We start from the raw sequence: 16,069 nt of genomic DNA on the forward strand, positions 1-16,069 counted from the left end.
CTGGCCTTTTTTGCGTGGAACACCACGATTGGACCCATTTGATAGAAGGAGAGGTTTGGGGGAGAGAAGTGAGGTGCCCATGGTGGCCAGAGTGTCTAGTCTTATGTTGCTGCCTCCCAACCATGCCTCTTCTTCCCAGGTGGACCTTTGCAGAACGGGCAGCCCTCCGCGGAGATCCAAGAGGAAGTGGCCCTGACCAGCTTGGGCTCCGGTCCTGCGGCCACCAACAAACGCCACAGCACAACTGATAAGATGCATTTCCCGAGGACCAGCCTGCAGGCCATCACCACACTGGGTATGTCGCCTTGGCTGCAGCGGTCACAGCATAATGACAGGACTGTCTGGAGGCTAGGTTAGGGCTGCTGTCTCCAAGGTCCCTAAAACCCAGAGCCTGGGAGCCAGGGGCAGGAAGCAGAGGGGAGATAATCCCAGTGTGTCCCCACACCTGTACACGGCTCACCTCCCTGGCTGTAGTCACTCCCTGTGCCTTATTTACTTGGTGTTTCCTTCAGATTGGCTGCCTTTAAAAACAGAAAAAAACAAAATTAATGCAAGTTAGTGTTGTTCTAGGAAAAAATGTGAGAAGTTACAGATTAGTGGCAGTTAAATTTTTTCTGAGGATACGTTAAAACATGGAGCTATTAACATGTTTATTAAGAGCCTCCTAAAATTCTCACACCAGCCATCCTTTGGAAAATGCTGGTGTGAGAATGCTATGAAGCCCAGGGCAGGGCGGGGAGTGGTTTGCTTAGGGTTGCCCCTCAGGTGGATGGGTGGGGTGCAGCCAAGACTCCCCTCTGGTGACAGAGGGGCAAGGCACCCCCCCCACCACCCCGGGAGGAGCTTCCCTGCTGGGGTGAGAGCAGCTGGCTGACCCAGACGTGTACCCACAGGGAAAAGTGAGTTTGGGGAGGTGTTCCTGGCGAAGGCGCAGGGCGTTGAGGAGGGGGTAGCAGAGACCCTGGTGCTTGTGAAGAGCCTCCAGAGCCGAGACGAGCAACAGCAGCTGGACTTCCGGAGGGAGTTCGAGATGTTCGGGAAGCTGAACCATGCCAATGTGGTGCGGCTCCTGGGGCTGTGCCGGGAAGCCGAGCCCCACTACATGGTGCTGGAGTACGTGGACCTGGTATGCTGGGGGGGGCCCTGCCGGTTTGGGGGTGTGCACCACGGAGCCTTGTCTCATGTTGTGTCAGCTTGCTGGGAGACACTTGCCCCCGGGGACACTCAGCCGCCTGTCCCTGCTAGCTCTCCGACACCTGCCGTTCCTTGACTGAACGGCACCTTGACTGGTGCTCCCTCCTTCCTGTCTGCCGGCCCCCGTGTGTGGGGCTGGTCCCCAGCTTCTCACTCTGCACACCACCCAGATGCATCCCAGGTCTCCTTCCTGGACTCATGTTTTCTTCCGTTTGTCATTTTTCCTTCTCTGCCGGGCTCATCACCCCCCTGAGAATAAAACTTAGCAGACCCGGCTTTCCTTCTTGGAAATCCTTCCTGGCATCCTCTCCCCTCTGGGGCACCAGTGTTAGCCCCATTGCCAGCCTTCTCTTTCCATCTCACCTGTCACGCCTGGAGCTGCCCCATACTCTGAATTCCCCAACCCCTTGATCCCCTCACCTTTACTCCCTTGGTCCTCAGGCTGCTGCTCGTTACATCCTCGGGTCGGCTGGAGAGAGGGGGAGCAGTCCTCCTCCTTGCCACTGGCAAGCCCTTATGAGTATTTTATATATGTTGCTGCCGCTACTGCTCCCTCAGTATATTTCTTAGGTGATAAACCCCCAGAGGACAGAGATGTCCTTTCAGGGGTCTGTGATGGTTAGGAGCTGTGTTTTCCACTTGATTCCCTGAAGGCAGGAGTCTTGTCACCTGCCTGTCTGGGGCTCTGCCGAGGGTAGGAATGGCAGTCCTGCTGTCTCTGTGACTGAGAGAGCTTCTAGGAGCTATCTCTTATATATTTTTAAAATTCCCACTGGACTTCCCCCAGTGGAGGGGGAGCTGGCCGGGGTGGGTGTACAGGGCCAGGGGTTCTCTCCTGCTCAGCTGGGTGTTCTGGAAGCCCCTGATGGGTTTAATGCTTTGGAGAGAACAGTTGGCCTCTGACCTGACAGAAGTGCTCGGCTTTTCCCTTAGGGAGACCTCAAACAGTTCCTGAGGATTTCCCAGAGCAAGGATGAAAAACTGAAGCCACAGCCCCTCAGCACCAAGCAGAAGGTGAGGACAGGGCGGGAGAGGTCCTCAAGGGTGGGTCAGGATCAAGGGCCATCTTGGTGACAGAGGTGCCGCTGATGGAATGTTCCCTGCGGACAAGGCAGGACTTTACATACATTATCTTAACCATCACAATAGTCCTCGGAAACAAATGTCATTAGCCCCATTTTGCAGATAAAGAAACCGAGGCTTTGAGAGGTTAAGGGACTTGTCACAGATCTTGTAACTGTGAAATGCCTTCGTTTGGAAGGGCTGCTCTTCACCCTTGCCGAGTAGGAGGACATCGGCTCCTGTAGTGAGCGCTGAGCTGGGGGAGCGGTGAGGGCCGGGCAGGGTGGGCTGTGGTCCCCCAGAGTGTTTCGTCAGCTTCTGAGTGTGGATGACTTCCGTGAAAGGGCCACTCATGTTTTGCCCACTGTGGTTTTCACACTTTCACTCGGGATGCGGGCTGCCCGCAGCGTTTCCTTCCACTTCTGCCTTCTGGGCCCAGATATCTGGCCGGGGGCCCCACAGTGAAGACCTGACTTGAAACAGTGATATAGGGAAAGTTTGCCTACTACCCTCTGCCCACCTCAGACGATTCCTTCTGTGGCCCAGCTCTTCTGCCCACAGCCTCCTTCCCTCCCCTCTGAAATGGGGCTGCCTCCTTCTCTGGGCCTGGGCATCCCAATACCAAGCTGACAGCAGAGTCACCTCAGAGATGAGTCACAGCTCAGGGCAGGTAGGTAGCTAGGAGGCTAGGGCCCTCCCTCCCAGGTGATGGTTCCTTGCCTTGTAGGCCCACCAAGCTCACAGATTCTGGGGGCAGGGCAGACATGCATGGCTGTTCGATAAGTTAGGGAAATGGGACCCATCACCCGGGTTCTCTCTGGGAAAGTCACTCTGCACCCCCAGGCTAACTTCCTCGTAGTTGTAGGTGAATTTAGTGAGGCCCACACAGGACAGGGGACCTGGCCCCACATCACCCACAGCCGGCCTCCTGACACCAGGCCCCGGCTCTATCCCCAAGAAGCAGCAGCGACTGTCTGCAGTGGCTGTAGATGGAAAGCTGGGGGACAGTGTGTGCCCCTCCCACTAAGGAGTGTGTCAGGACATGCAAGGAGCCAGTGAGTCTCTACTGAACCAGTCCCGGACCCTAGCAGGGTTGCAGAACGGAAACTGCCAGGCATCCTTAGGGCATCTAAGATCTAGTGGGGGAACTTGGGAAAATGAATATGGCGAGTGCCTTACAGACTTCAGGGACGACACAGAAAGTGAGTGAGAGACAGAAATTAAGAAACACTGAAGACCTCCACATCCTTTAGGTGGACACATGGTGTGGTTAACAAAGAGGGTTTCCTGGGGTGCCTGGGTGGCTCAGTTGTAAAGGGTCTGCTCAGGTCATGATCCCGGGGTCCTGGAATCAAGCCCCATGTTGGGCTCTCTGCTCAACCAGGAGTCTGCTTCTCCCTCTCCAATTTCCCCTGCTTGTGTTCTCTCTCTCGCTGTCTCTCTCTCAAATAAATAAGTAAAATCTTTAAAAAAAAAAAAAAAGAAGAAGGTTTCCTGGTCGAAAAAGCAGTTTGAGTTCAGTTCTCAAGGAGAGGAAGTAGTTGAATGGCAGGAAGGGGATGGCTTCAGGATAGAGGGGAGTCAGGTAGTTTTCTTGGGGACCAGGACATAGGCAGGCAGAACAGGAAATCAGTTACCTCTGTCACATGACCTAAAGGACTCTCTTTGGCTGAAAGTCATTATCACCTGTGCTAAAGATCTGTCCTCCATTTTTCACCCCTAGCATTGTAAATCTGATGGGGGAGCTTTCACAAGTCGTGTTCCGCACAGTCTCAGGACAATATTCAGCATCAAATGGGAAGTGGGGTTTGCGTAAAATAAAAAATGCAGGTTCTAGACCGAGGGGATAGAAATGTCTTAGGGTGGGGTCTGAGGACCTACATTTTTCAAACAGGCTCTCCAGCTGATTTTTTTTTTTTTAAGATTGATTCATTGATTGATTGATTTGAGAGAGAGCAAAAAAACACAAGCAGGGGGAGCAGTAGAGGGAGAGGAAGAAGCAGGCTCCACACTGAGCAGGGAGCCCAATGCAGGGCTCTATCACAGGGCCCCAGGACTATGACCTGAGCTGAAGACAGACACTTTACCATCTGAGCCACCCAGACACCCCTAAAGTCATACTTTCAAAATACTGTATTTGATACACTTGGTATTTCCTATCTTATTTTTTTTAACCTACTAAATTGATTCTGATACCCATGTGGATCTTCATTAGTAACTTGAAAAATCCCCCCAAATGGAGATTGCATGAAAATGTAACTTAGTAGGAAGGATCTACTAAAATCATAGATACTTTCTTGTACTAATAATCTAGTGAGCTGTTACACCACTTTCTAGTCTTAGGATTCTAGGGGAATAGAAGGAGGAAGAGTTAGTTTGCAAGGGGTGGTGGGATGGTAGGCAGGGTGTCCCCTGGTCGCGTGGAATTGGAACCAGAGTGCCTAGCTGGCATGCGTGGGCTGCAGGAAGCCCCGGGAGAATTTTAGGACCGCAGCGGGATAGCGCTGGAAATCAGACATAGGCCCTGGGTGTTGGCATAATTAGAGATAATGCATGTTTTGAGTCGCTAATGAGGTGATGGAGATTTTGAAATCTGGGGGCCATAACCTGTGACTCGTCTGTGGGTCCTGGCAAGCTAAGGACAGGACCAGGAGCAGGTTCAGCTTAGCACGCCTTGAGGACAGCGGTGTGTGCAGTCAGATGCTGCAGGGGTTAGACAGAACGTGGGCAAGCCCTGAGGCTGGCATGTTGGTTGTGTAGATAGGTCCTTGTGTGTGGTGGCTTGGGTCAGTGGTTCTGAAGAATTTCTGGCCATGATGGAAATAGTTTATAGCTGCCGCTGTCCAGTGTGGTAGTCACTAGCCTCATGGGGCTACTGAGCATTTAGAATGTTCTAGAGCTACTGAGGAACTGAATTCTTTTTTTTTTTTTAAAGACTTTACCCATTTATTTGACAGACAGAGATCACAAGTAGGCAGAGAGGCAGGCAGAGAGAGATGAGGAAACAGGCTTTCTGCCAAGCAGAGAGCCCTATGCGGGGCTTGATACCAGGACCCTGGGATCATGACCTGAGCCAAAATCAGAGGCTCTAACCCACTAAGCCACCCAGGCGCCCCGAGGAACTGAATTCTTAATTTCATTAAGTTTTAATTCACTTAAGGAGCCGCACAGGGCGAGGGGCTACTGATTTGGACAACAAGGGTTTAGACCATTGTTTCACTTTTTTTTTTCCCCCTGATGTTAACGAAGTATAGTTTTATGTAACTTTATAACGTGTTCTGCATTCAGTTTGCTTTTTCCTGAACCATTTCTCAAACTCACTGAAGCCCCGGTGTCAGGCTCCTGCTCAGCGGGGAGTCTGCTTCTCCCTCTCCCTCTGCTGCTCCCTGCTACCCTTACCCTCCCCCCAAATAAAATATGTAAAAAATATTTTAAAAAATAGTTTTAAGGGGCGCATGGGTGGCTCAGTGGGTTAAGCCGCTGCCTTCGGCTCAGGTCATGATCTCAGGGTCCTGGGATCGAGTCCCGCATCGGGCTCTCTGCTCAGTAGGGAGCCTGCTTCCTCCCTCTCTCTCTGCCTGCTTCTCTGCCTACTTGTGATCTCTGTTTGTCAAATAAATAAATAAATCTTAAAAAAAGAAAAAAAATAGTTTTAAAAGAGTCACATGCTCTACCTGAGCCAGCCAGGGGCCCCATTTTCAGGTCTTTGAGGAGCCTCCATACTATTTTCCAGAATGGCTGCACCAATTTACATTCCCATCAACAGTGCACAAGAGTTCCTCTTTCTCCACACTCTTGCCAACATTTGTTACTTCTTGTCTTTTTGATACTAGCCATTCTGACAGGTGTAAGGTGGTATCTCACTGTGGTTTTGATTTGCGTTTCCTTGATGATGAGTGATGTTGAACACCTTCTTATGTGTCTGTTGGCCATCTGGATGTAGACCATTATTTTTATTTTATTTTTTGAAAGATTTTATTTATTTGAGAGAGAGAGCATGAGAAGGGAGAAGGTCAGAGGGAGAAGCAGACTGAACCCCCCTCACCTAGACACCCCTAGACCTATTTTTAAAACTTTTCTTGACTGAGAGCCAGTTGCCACAAAAACACATTTTGTATCACAAGCTATCACATGCGTGTGTATGTACATATTTTAATGAAAACTGTTTTATGAATGACATTTACCCTTACTATTAGGTACTCTGATATTTCTTATTCCATTTAAAAGTTTTATTGCTAGTTAAGATGGACTGAATTGGTTTCATGACATACTAACAGGTGGTGACCACAAGTTCGCAAGCCACCCGTGCAGGCAGGGCGCCGCCAGGGATGTCACTGGCCAGTGCACACAGACTGAGATCTGTCTTTGGAGTGACCCCCATCCTTGGTGTGCGGGTTTGGTTCTTCTGCCAACTTTTCCGTGACCCTGGGAGCCAGGCCAGTGAAGCAGCTCAGAGGCAGCCAGGGATGCTGTAGGGTCTGTAGGGTCTGTCTGTAGCCAGCACCTCACCCCGGGGCTTGCCGATGAGCAGACAGCCCTTCCTGTGCCCCCATCACCATCACCTGGGAGGGAGAGATGTGATGCAGGAGAGGCAGCTGCGGTATTGAGGAAAGAGCTAGGCTCTGGCATTGGGTGGGGGTGGTACAAAGCCTGGATTGGGACTGTGGGTAAACTGAGGATGGCCCCCACCCTACAGAGTGCAAGCAGGAGAGGCAGCCAGCCTCGCTCAGGGCTCGGCACACAGTAGGGACTCGACACGCTCCTGTGCCCTTTTCTCTGATTAGGTGCTCTCCTCCTTGCAGCAGGCCATCTGCCACTCCCATGCACTAGTTTGCCCTTCGCAACATCAAGAGCATAGAAGGAGATTGCCAGGATGCCTGGGGGACTCAGTCAGCTAAGCGTCTACCCTTGGCTCAGGTCATGATCCCAGGCTCTGGGATAGAGTTCTGCATCTAGCTCCTTGCTCACTGGGGAGTCTGCATCTCCCTCTGCCCACCGCTCCCCCTGCTTGTGCTCTGTCTCTGACAAATAAAGAAATAAAATCTTAAGAAGAAAAAGCAGATCAACCATAATCTTTGTAGCTTTTTTCCTTTTTTAAGATTTTCATTTATTTGAGAGAGAGAGAGAGAAAATGAGCAAGGTAGCGGGAGGTACGGGGGGAGAGCGAGAGAAACACGCTCCCCCACCGAGCAGGGAGCCTGACTCAGGGCTCGATCCCCAGACCCTGAGATTATGACCAGAGCCAAAGGCAGATGCATAATCAACTGAGCCACCCAGGTGTCCCTATGAGCTACTGTCATTATTGGCCCACACATGGGCTGCTTTTACTTAGTGTTATTTTAAAATTTTTATTTACTTACTTATTTATTTTAAAGATTTTATTTATTTATTTAACAGAGAGAGACACAGTTTAAGAGAGAGAGAGAGAACACAAGCAGGGGGAGTCAGGGAGGGAGAAGCAGGCTTCCCGCTAAGCAGGGAGTCCAGTGTGGGTCTTCATCCCAGGACCCTGGGATCATGACCTGAGCCAAAGGCAGATGCTTAACAGCTAAGCCATCCAGCACCCACTTAGTGTTATTTTTTGTGTTTATTGACAATTTTTGTGTGTGTGTGTGTTTAATAAGTTTTATTTTGATATTTCAAGCTTCAAAGAGTGCAGGATTAATTCAAGGAACTTGTACAAACCATTTACCGAGATTCTGTCGTTTGCATTTTGCTCCATTGACTTTATCTTTTTCTCTCCATGGGTACATGGATATTAGTTTCATGCATTTATTTATTTATTTATTTATTTATTAAAGATTTTATTTATTGATTTGACAGAGATCACAAGTAGGCAGAGAGGCAGACAGAGAGAGAGGAAGAGAAGCAGGCCTCCTGCCGAGCAGAGAGCCCGATGCGGGGCTCGATCCCAGGACCCTGGGATCATGACCCTAGCTGAAAGCAGAGGCTTTAACCCACTGAGCCACCCAGGCGCCCCCTCATGCATTTATTTTTTCCCTGAACCACCTGAGATAAATTGGAGACAGACTTTTGACCTTTCACAATCAGATATATGTAGAACGATATCACGGGCCTTGATTACTATTTCTGTGCTGACATCAGTTGCTGGCCACATTCTGATCTTCACCTCTCTACGATGGCATTCCTCGGTGGCTGACTTCTCCCTTATGGGTCCTGTATGGACCCATATGCCCGGAGAAACACACAGCTGGCCAGTGACTTGTTGAATAATCTTTCCCAGGGACTGTTTTTCATTTGTTTGCTTTGTTTTTTTTTTGTTTGTTTGTTTAATTTTATTTATTCATGAGAGAGAGAGAGAAGCAGAAGAAGCAGGTTCCCCACTGAGCAGGGAGCCCAATGTGAGACTTGATCCTAGGACCCCAGGATCATGACCTGAGCTGAAGGCAGACAATTAACCATGTGAGCCACCCAGGTGCCCCAAGTTTGCTTTGTTTTTATATACGAGGAAATGCTTCAGATCATATGTGTCCCCAGTGGTTGCTCCTGAGGTTTGCATATAAGGCGACAGAGGGGCTGCGGATCTTTCAAGCACTCTTCTGGCCTTCTGCTTTTCCCTGTGGGCATGGACCACCTTCTTCCTGGTGGCAGCAACCCTCTGCAGATACAGTTCTCATCTCCCCTCCAGACTGCCCTCTTGCTGAGAACCCCGTCCTCCTGTGCCTACTATATTCCACCGGCGCCCAGTGGTGTGTGGTACACAGTAGGTGCTCAGTATTTGTTCAGTGCATTGATACATACTTTGAAAATGTTACTATAACTGAATTGTAATTCCATTTAATATGTTACATCATATATATGACATCATACAGATGGCTCGACTTTTTTTTTTAAGATTTTATTTATTTATTTGACGGGGAGAGATACAGCAAGAGAGAGAACACAAACAGGTAGAGTGGGAGAGGGAGAAGCAGGCCTCCCGCTGAGCGGGGAACCCCATGTGGGGCTGGATCCCAGGACCCGGGGATCATGACCTGAGCCAAAGGCAGACACTTAACAGCTGAGCCACCCAGGCACCCCAATGGCTTGATGTTTTAAAAAGGATATCAGTGAAAAATATCCCCCACTGTCTTACACTTTGGAAAAGAATTTCACACTATTTTGTAGAGCTAGAGATACTCTTAGTCCATGACACTTGCCTTAGCATCTTAAAGAACTTGTGCATGTAGGGGCACCTGGGTGGCTCAGTGGGTTAAAGCCTCTGCCTTCGGCTCAGGTCGTGATCCCAGGGTTCTGGGATCGAGCCCCACATCAGGCTCTCTGCTCAGCATGGATCCTGCTTCCTCCTCTCTCTGCCTGCCTCTCTGCCTACTTGTGATATCTCTCTCTCTGTCAAATAAAATAAAATCTTAAAAAAAAAAAACACACAAAACCCTCGTGCACATGTACCCATCAGAACAGTCATAGCAGCCCTGTTCTTAGAAGAACTAGAAAAAATAAAACAAACACAAATATCCATTGGTATTGGAATAAATGAGTTGTGGCATATTCCTGCTGAAAAGGGACAGAGTACAGTGGTCCCTGCAAAAAAAAGGCTGAATCTCACAGTGTTGTATGAAAGGGTCAAGGCACAAAAATGTAGGCATTCTGTATGCTTCCAGCTTTGTCCGGTTCCAGAACAGCAATACTAAGTTCTGTTGTTTAGGAATGTATGTGGCAGTGGTAAAACTATAAAGAACGGCCAAGAAGCGATTATAGAAGTTGGGATAGAGGTTACCTCTGAGCGGGAGAGTACATATGATAAGGAAGGAGGCTTTCTGGCTTCGGGGATTCTGGTGTCATTAGATTTTGTTTCTATTTGTTTACTTAGTGAGAGTTGCCTGGGTGTGAGCATTATAATTATTTCTGGAAGTGTATATATATTTTACAGATTCTTCTATATGCAATTCAGAATTTAAATAGTAATAATGGGCACCTGGGTGGCTCAGTCAGTTGAGTGTCTACCTTTGACTCAGGTCATGATCATGATCTCAGGGTCCTAGGATCAAGTCCCACATCGGGCTCCCTGCTCAATGGGGAGCCTGCTTCTCCCTCTCCACCCCCGCAATTTGTGTGTTCTCTCTCTTGCTCTATCTCAGATAAATAAATAAAATCTTTATTAAAAAAAATTTTTTTTTTAAGATTTTTATTTACTTGACAGACAGCAAGAGAGGGAACACAACCAGGGCAAGTGGGAGAGAGAGAGAAGCAAGCTTCCTGCTGAACAGGAAGCCCGACTCGGGCCTTGATCCCAGGACCCTGGGCCAACTGAGCCACTCAGGCATCTTATTTCCCTACTTTTTTCTACCCCGTAGTCCCCAATTCCTTTCCTTAGGGGCAACGAGTTATACATGTATGTACATTCACACACACACACACACACACACACATTTTGTTGTTGTTTTGTTCTATACACTGCTGGAGGAAAATTCATGATTTTGAAGTAAAAAGGAACAACCCATAAACATATAAACTATGATTACTGCCCAGTTCTTTTCTTCCCCTCTCCCCTTTTAAGAAGATTTATTTGGGGTGTCTGGGTGGCTCAGTCTGTTAAGCCTCTGCTTTTGGCTGGGGTCGTGATCCCAGGGTCCTGGGATTGAGCCTTGCATTGGGCTCCCTGCTCGGTGGGGGGCCTGCCTCTCCCTCTTCTCCCTTCTCATGCTCTCTCTTACAGTCTCTCTCTCTCAAATAAAAAAATCTTTTAAAAATGCCTTAAAAAGATTTATTTATTTCAGAGAGAGAGTGTGTGTGACCATTGGGGAGAAAATTTCAAGCAGATTCCCCACTGAGCTGAGCCCAAAGCAGGGCTCGACGTGGGGCTCAAACTCCCAGCCCTGAGATCTTAACCTGAGCTGAAACCAAGAGTCTGTTGCTTGACCGACTTCGTCCCCCAGGCACCACCTGCCCAGTTATTTTTCACCCAACAAGGGGTCACTGTTTGGTCTCCCTACCCCATGTGCCATTTATCCCATCTAACACCTGCTGTGTGCCAGAGTGGTTCCAAGAGCATAATTTCATTTAGCTCAGTTCTTCTAACAAGCCAGTGAGACAGGTGCTGTTAGTAGCCGCATTTTACAGAGAAGGAAAGCGAGGCTGTTGTATCTTTGCTTTGGGGCTTCCTATGCATCACGCTGATGGCATTGAGACCTCACCAAGGGTTGTGCCAAAGACAGTCCTCTTGATCTCTAGTCCTGGGCTGGTCTGACAGGCCCCTTTCTCGCTGCAGGTGGCACTGTGCACCCAGGTGGCCCTGGGCATGGAGCACTTGTCCAACAATCGTTTTGTGCACAAGGACCTGGCCGCTCGGAACTGCCTGGTCAGCGCCCAGAGACAGGTGAAGGTGTCGGCCCTCGGGCTCAGCAAGGACGTGTACAACAGGTAGAAGGGCCCCAGTTGGGTATGGCGAGGGGCAGACGGCGGGTGGGGCTTGGGGGTATGTGGGAAAGGGCTTAGCATCCACTTGACCTAAGGCTGAAGGGCTTGAGAGGGGACAGAGCCTCCCCATCCTTTCTTCAAAGGTGCCGCAGCCTTCCTAGCCAGTGGGCCCTGACGCTTAGACATTATCTCTGTTAACCATTTTTAAAATAACTAATCAAACTTTATAACAGTTCATGTATAATTTAGCCATTCATACGGTTCCCTCTGCAACTTCCTGAATTCGGTAATCACTGTATTGAAGCCCAGTGCTTCGAGCTCAGCAGCGGTGGCCAGGGACTGCCCTGGGGTGCCAGGAAACACCGCACAGCCTCTTGGGGACCTCTCTGAGGGTCACTCTGGCTCTGCGCCACCACAGCGCGTCTGGCTGTTAGCTTGAGTCCTAATTGGTTTATTGCTAGTAAAGCTTTCGAAGTTTTTTCTCCATTTAACGTGTTCTTGTTTTTTTACATTTTGTTTTAAACAGAAAAATATATGATTGTTAGCTTTTAAAACTACTAATGTTGAGGCAAATTTTAATTCTTTTTAAAAAATTTTATTTGTTCGGGACGCCTGGGTGGCTCAGTTGGTTAAGCAGCTGCCTTCGGCTCAGGTCATGATCCAGCGTCCTGGGATCGAGTCCCACATCGGGCTCCTTGCTCAGCGGGGAGCCTGCTTCTCCCTCTGCCTCTGCCTCTGCCTGCCATTCTGTTTGCCTGTGCTCGCTCTCTCCCCCTCTCTCTCTCTGATAAATAAATAAAATCTTAAAAAAAAATTATTTGTTCATTAGAGAGGGAGAGAGAGCACGAGGAGGGAGAGTGGGAGAGGGAGAAGCAGGATCCCTGCTGAGCAGAGAGCCCGATGCGGGGCTCGATCCTAGGACCCTGAGATCATGACCTGAGCTGAAGGCAGATGCTTAAGCGACTGAGCCACCCAGGCACAACCACCCCCCCCCGCCTTTTTTTTTAAGCTTTAAATTTTGATTCTTAATGGAATTTTTAGGCACCAGTCACCACATGGATGCCTCTAAATTTTCATCCAGCATACCCCCATGCTCAGCCTAAATGCTACCAATTTCTCTGAATGCCTTGCTGGAGAAAAGCTGGGTTCTAGCCTGGGTATGAGAGCCAGGTCTGGGATGAGGTTGGGATCTCAGGCCGTGTGACCCATTGTACCCCCTGGTACTCCGTGGGCCATGAGGCCCCGCCCCATGCCTGTGCATGTTTCTTTCCCATAGTGAGTACTACCACTTCCGCCAGGCCTGGGTGCCACTGCGCTGGATGTCCCCCGAGGCCATCCTGGAGGGTGATTTCTCCACCAAGTCGGATGTTTGGGCGTTTGGCGTGCTGATGTGGGAAGTGTTCACCCACGGAGAGATGCCCCACGGCGGGCAGGCGGACGATGAAGTTCTGGCCGGTAGGCAGTTTGTGTTTCTGAAGGATGATTCCAGATAATTGCCAGGTGCAGGGTCTGCTCAGGGTCCCGGGGCCCACCAAGCCTGCCTCACTTCCCAGGGCTGGTATTAGTAGGTGTCCAGATATGGCTACCCCAGCTGAAATACTGATTAAGTAATACTTTGGTACCGGTTGGTAAATAGTCCTTGATCCCAGTGCCCAGTCCAGCTACTCTGACGCCTGCCCGTTGACCCCACTTTGGTCCTCATGCATTGGGTGCCTCCTGTGGACCCTGCCCTCACCAGCCAGAGAGAGCTGGGGCCAGGATCACAGGAGCCATCACCTTTGATTACAAGATACTTCCCGTATGCCCCTTGCTGGACTCAGTGCCCATGTACCACTCACTGGCCAGTGCCTCTGACCCCGAGTCGCCCTCGTGTGGCTGCTTGGGGAACTATGGGCTCCACTGGGTAGGACAGGTGTTGAGATGTTTTGACCAAGACTCCATCCATCTTCCCTGCAGACTTGCAGGCTGGAAAGGCTAGACTCCCACAGCCTGAGGGCTGCCCTTCCAAGCTCTACCGCCTGATGCAACGCTGCTGGGCCCTCAGCCCCAAGGACCGGCCGTCCTTCAGCGAGATCGCTAACACCTTGGGAGACAACCCTGCAGACAGCAAGCCGTGAGGAAGGAGCCCAGGCAGGCTGTGCCTCAGGATGGCATGGGCAGGGGAGGATTTCTTCCCACAGCATGATGGGCAAGATCCCTGTCTTCCTTGGCCCCAGGAGCCCTGACCTGGGACCACAGGCACTATTAAGGTCTGGGCAGGGCCTGGACTTTCCTCCTCTCCCTCATCCTCAGCCCTGGGGAGGCTGATTCAGACCCAGACTGAGTGACTAGGGCCTTGAGCTGGGCAGCCTTCTCTGCCACTCCTTCCCCCATCAGGGACAGTGTGGGTACCTCAGGTAACCCCAATTTCTGGCCTGGGTCTCCTCCGATTGACCAGGTCCAGTTCTGCCACTCACCTGCCAAGTTGGCCCAGGGAGGGCTAGGCTGGAGATGAGCCGGGTCTGAGGGGAGTTCCTTAATATACTCAAGTTTCTGGATAGTTCTGGTCCCTGGGGCCCACCCTGGACTCTGCACCAGGATTATGGAGGATGCGCCAGTGAATCCTCCCCCCCCCCCCCCCCCCCCCCCCCCCCCCCCCCCCGTGGACTTGTGCACACTGACCCAGACCCATGCCTCCTCCTCACCCTTCTCTCCTTTCCTCATCCTAAGTGCCTGGCAGATGAAGGAGTTTTCAGGAGCTTTTCACACTATATAACCCGCCCTTTTTGTATGCACCGTGGGCGGCTTTTGTATGTACTTGCAGCGTGGGGTGGGGGGCATGCAAGGGAGGGGTGGGCCCTGGAGGAGGTGGGAGGGTGGGCCACCCCTGCCTCACACCTTTATTGTTGTTGTTGTTTGTTTGTTTGTTTTGTTTTATTTTGTTTTTTAACACTCGCTGCTCTCAATAAAGAAGCCTTTTTTACAGCCTGCTTCTGATGCTCATTCCCTGCCCTTGCCCATGGATGGTGTCCCTTTGTCCCTCACTTATCAGAAGTGTCCATGTGCTGTCATGAAGTCTTGTGGGGTTTGGACGGGAATGACAAGTAGACACTGGCCTTTCTCTCTGGTTCACAGGGCGTTGAGAATATGGGCCTGGAGGATGCGAAGCCACTTCTTGTCCCTGTGACCCTCTGTTGCTCTCTGACTGCCAACTACTTATTCTTTGCTGGTTGGCTTAATCCTCCTGCTCAGGTGGGGAGGGTAGAAGGTGGGGAGTCTGGGAGCAAGTTAGAGTTGGATTGGAGAAGGAGTTAATGATGGATTCAGGTCTCTGAATCCCTGTACGACTCTTGGAGAGAGAGCCAAGCAGGTAGAACAGAGCAGAGGGATAGTGCCTGATGCCTCATGGATGCCCTTGCTGAGGGCACTCAACTGGTTTGATTCCCAACCCTTTGTTAGTTAATTAGTTAGTTAGACTTAGTGTCATCAGTCATACTCTGCCTTATTCCAGTAACTTCAGCCTGGTTCCCCATCCAAGAGAAAATCCATAACTCAGTCTTAACTATGAAATTTCTCTGGTTCCTTCAATTCCTCATCACACTTCTCATTAATGAAAATAACATCTAATATGTATTGGATACCTGTGTAATGCCAGTGACTTTGCTAAGCACTTAACGTGCATTATCCCGTTGAATCTCTGCAACTAGTCTAGAGCCAGATATTATTGTTCTCATTTCTCGGATTAGGAAACTGAAACTCAGAGTGGTTGGGTAGTTTCCCCAAGGTCGCACAGCCAGTAAATGGACCACTTACTCGTTGATATACAGTGTGTTATAGCCCACAGATGTGTTGGAGTGAAAAAAAGATTTAAGAACAATTTTTCTAGAACATTGTTTTACAAAGTGTGGGTTGCAGCTGGCATTCAACAAAGAATGAAATGGGGCACCTGGGTGGTTCAGTCAGTTAAGCGTCTGCCTTCAGTTCAGGTCATGATCCTGGGGTCCTGGGATCCAGTGCCATGTTGGGCTCCCTGCTCAGCAGGGGTCTGCTTCTTCCTCTCTGTGCTCTCTCTCAAGGAAATACATAAATATCTTAAAAAATAAAATAAAATAAAAAGAATGAAACGATAGAAACTATCAGAGTACATTGGATACCTTAAGGGTAAGTGTTCTTTTACAAAATGTGATATTGAATATGTTTGTGTGTCTTGGATTATGTCAGCTCTTGGGGTGGCGATGCTGTATAATAAGCCCCTAAATTTCAGTTCTTACAACAATTTATTTTTGTCACGCATAAATCTGCAGGTTGGCGAGGTTCAGCTGATCTTGGCCGGACCTGGTGGAGTTGAGCTGGGCTTGGCTCCAGGCTGTAGGTCTGGCCTGGGTCTCCTCTGTGGGCCCCAGAGCATGCTCTGCTGCAGGGCACTAATGTAAGGGGTCCTGCCGGATCCCACATG

The 16,069-nt window shown here is 49.9% G+C and overlaps 1 protein-coding gene across 1 annotated transcript in view; it reads left to right on the plus strand.

Moving 5' to 3' along the window:
- Positions 1–14,598, plus strand: part of PTK7 (protein tyrosine kinase 7 (inactive)) — a 65,082-nt gene extending 50,484 nt beyond the window's left edge. Inside the window, exons 15-20 of the mRNA XM_004739857.3 lie at positions 140–295; positions 894–1,126; positions 2,128–2,208; positions 11,486–11,637; positions 12,911–13,089; positions 13,591–14,598. Of these exons, the coding sequence (XP_004739914.1) occupies positions 140–295; positions 894–1,126; positions 2,128–2,208; positions 11,486–11,637; positions 12,911–13,089; positions 13,591–13,751 (962 nt within the window). The 3' untranslated portion in view covers positions 13,752–14,598. The remainder of the gene's footprint in view (positions 1–139; positions 296–893; positions 1,127–2,127; positions 2,209–11,485; positions 11,638–12,910; positions 13,090–13,590) is intronic.
- Positions 14,599–16,069: the final 1,471 nt, after the last annotated feature.

The sequence above is a fragment of the Mustela putorius genome, unplaced genomic scaffold (genome assembly GCF_011764305.1).
Source record: "Mustela putorius furo isolate JIRA1106 unplaced genomic scaffold, ASM1176430v1.1 tig00003983_pilon_pilon_pilon, whole genome shotgun sequence".
Lineage (NCBI taxonomy): Eukaryota > Metazoa > Chordata > Mammalia > Carnivora > Mustelidae > Mustela > Mustela putorius.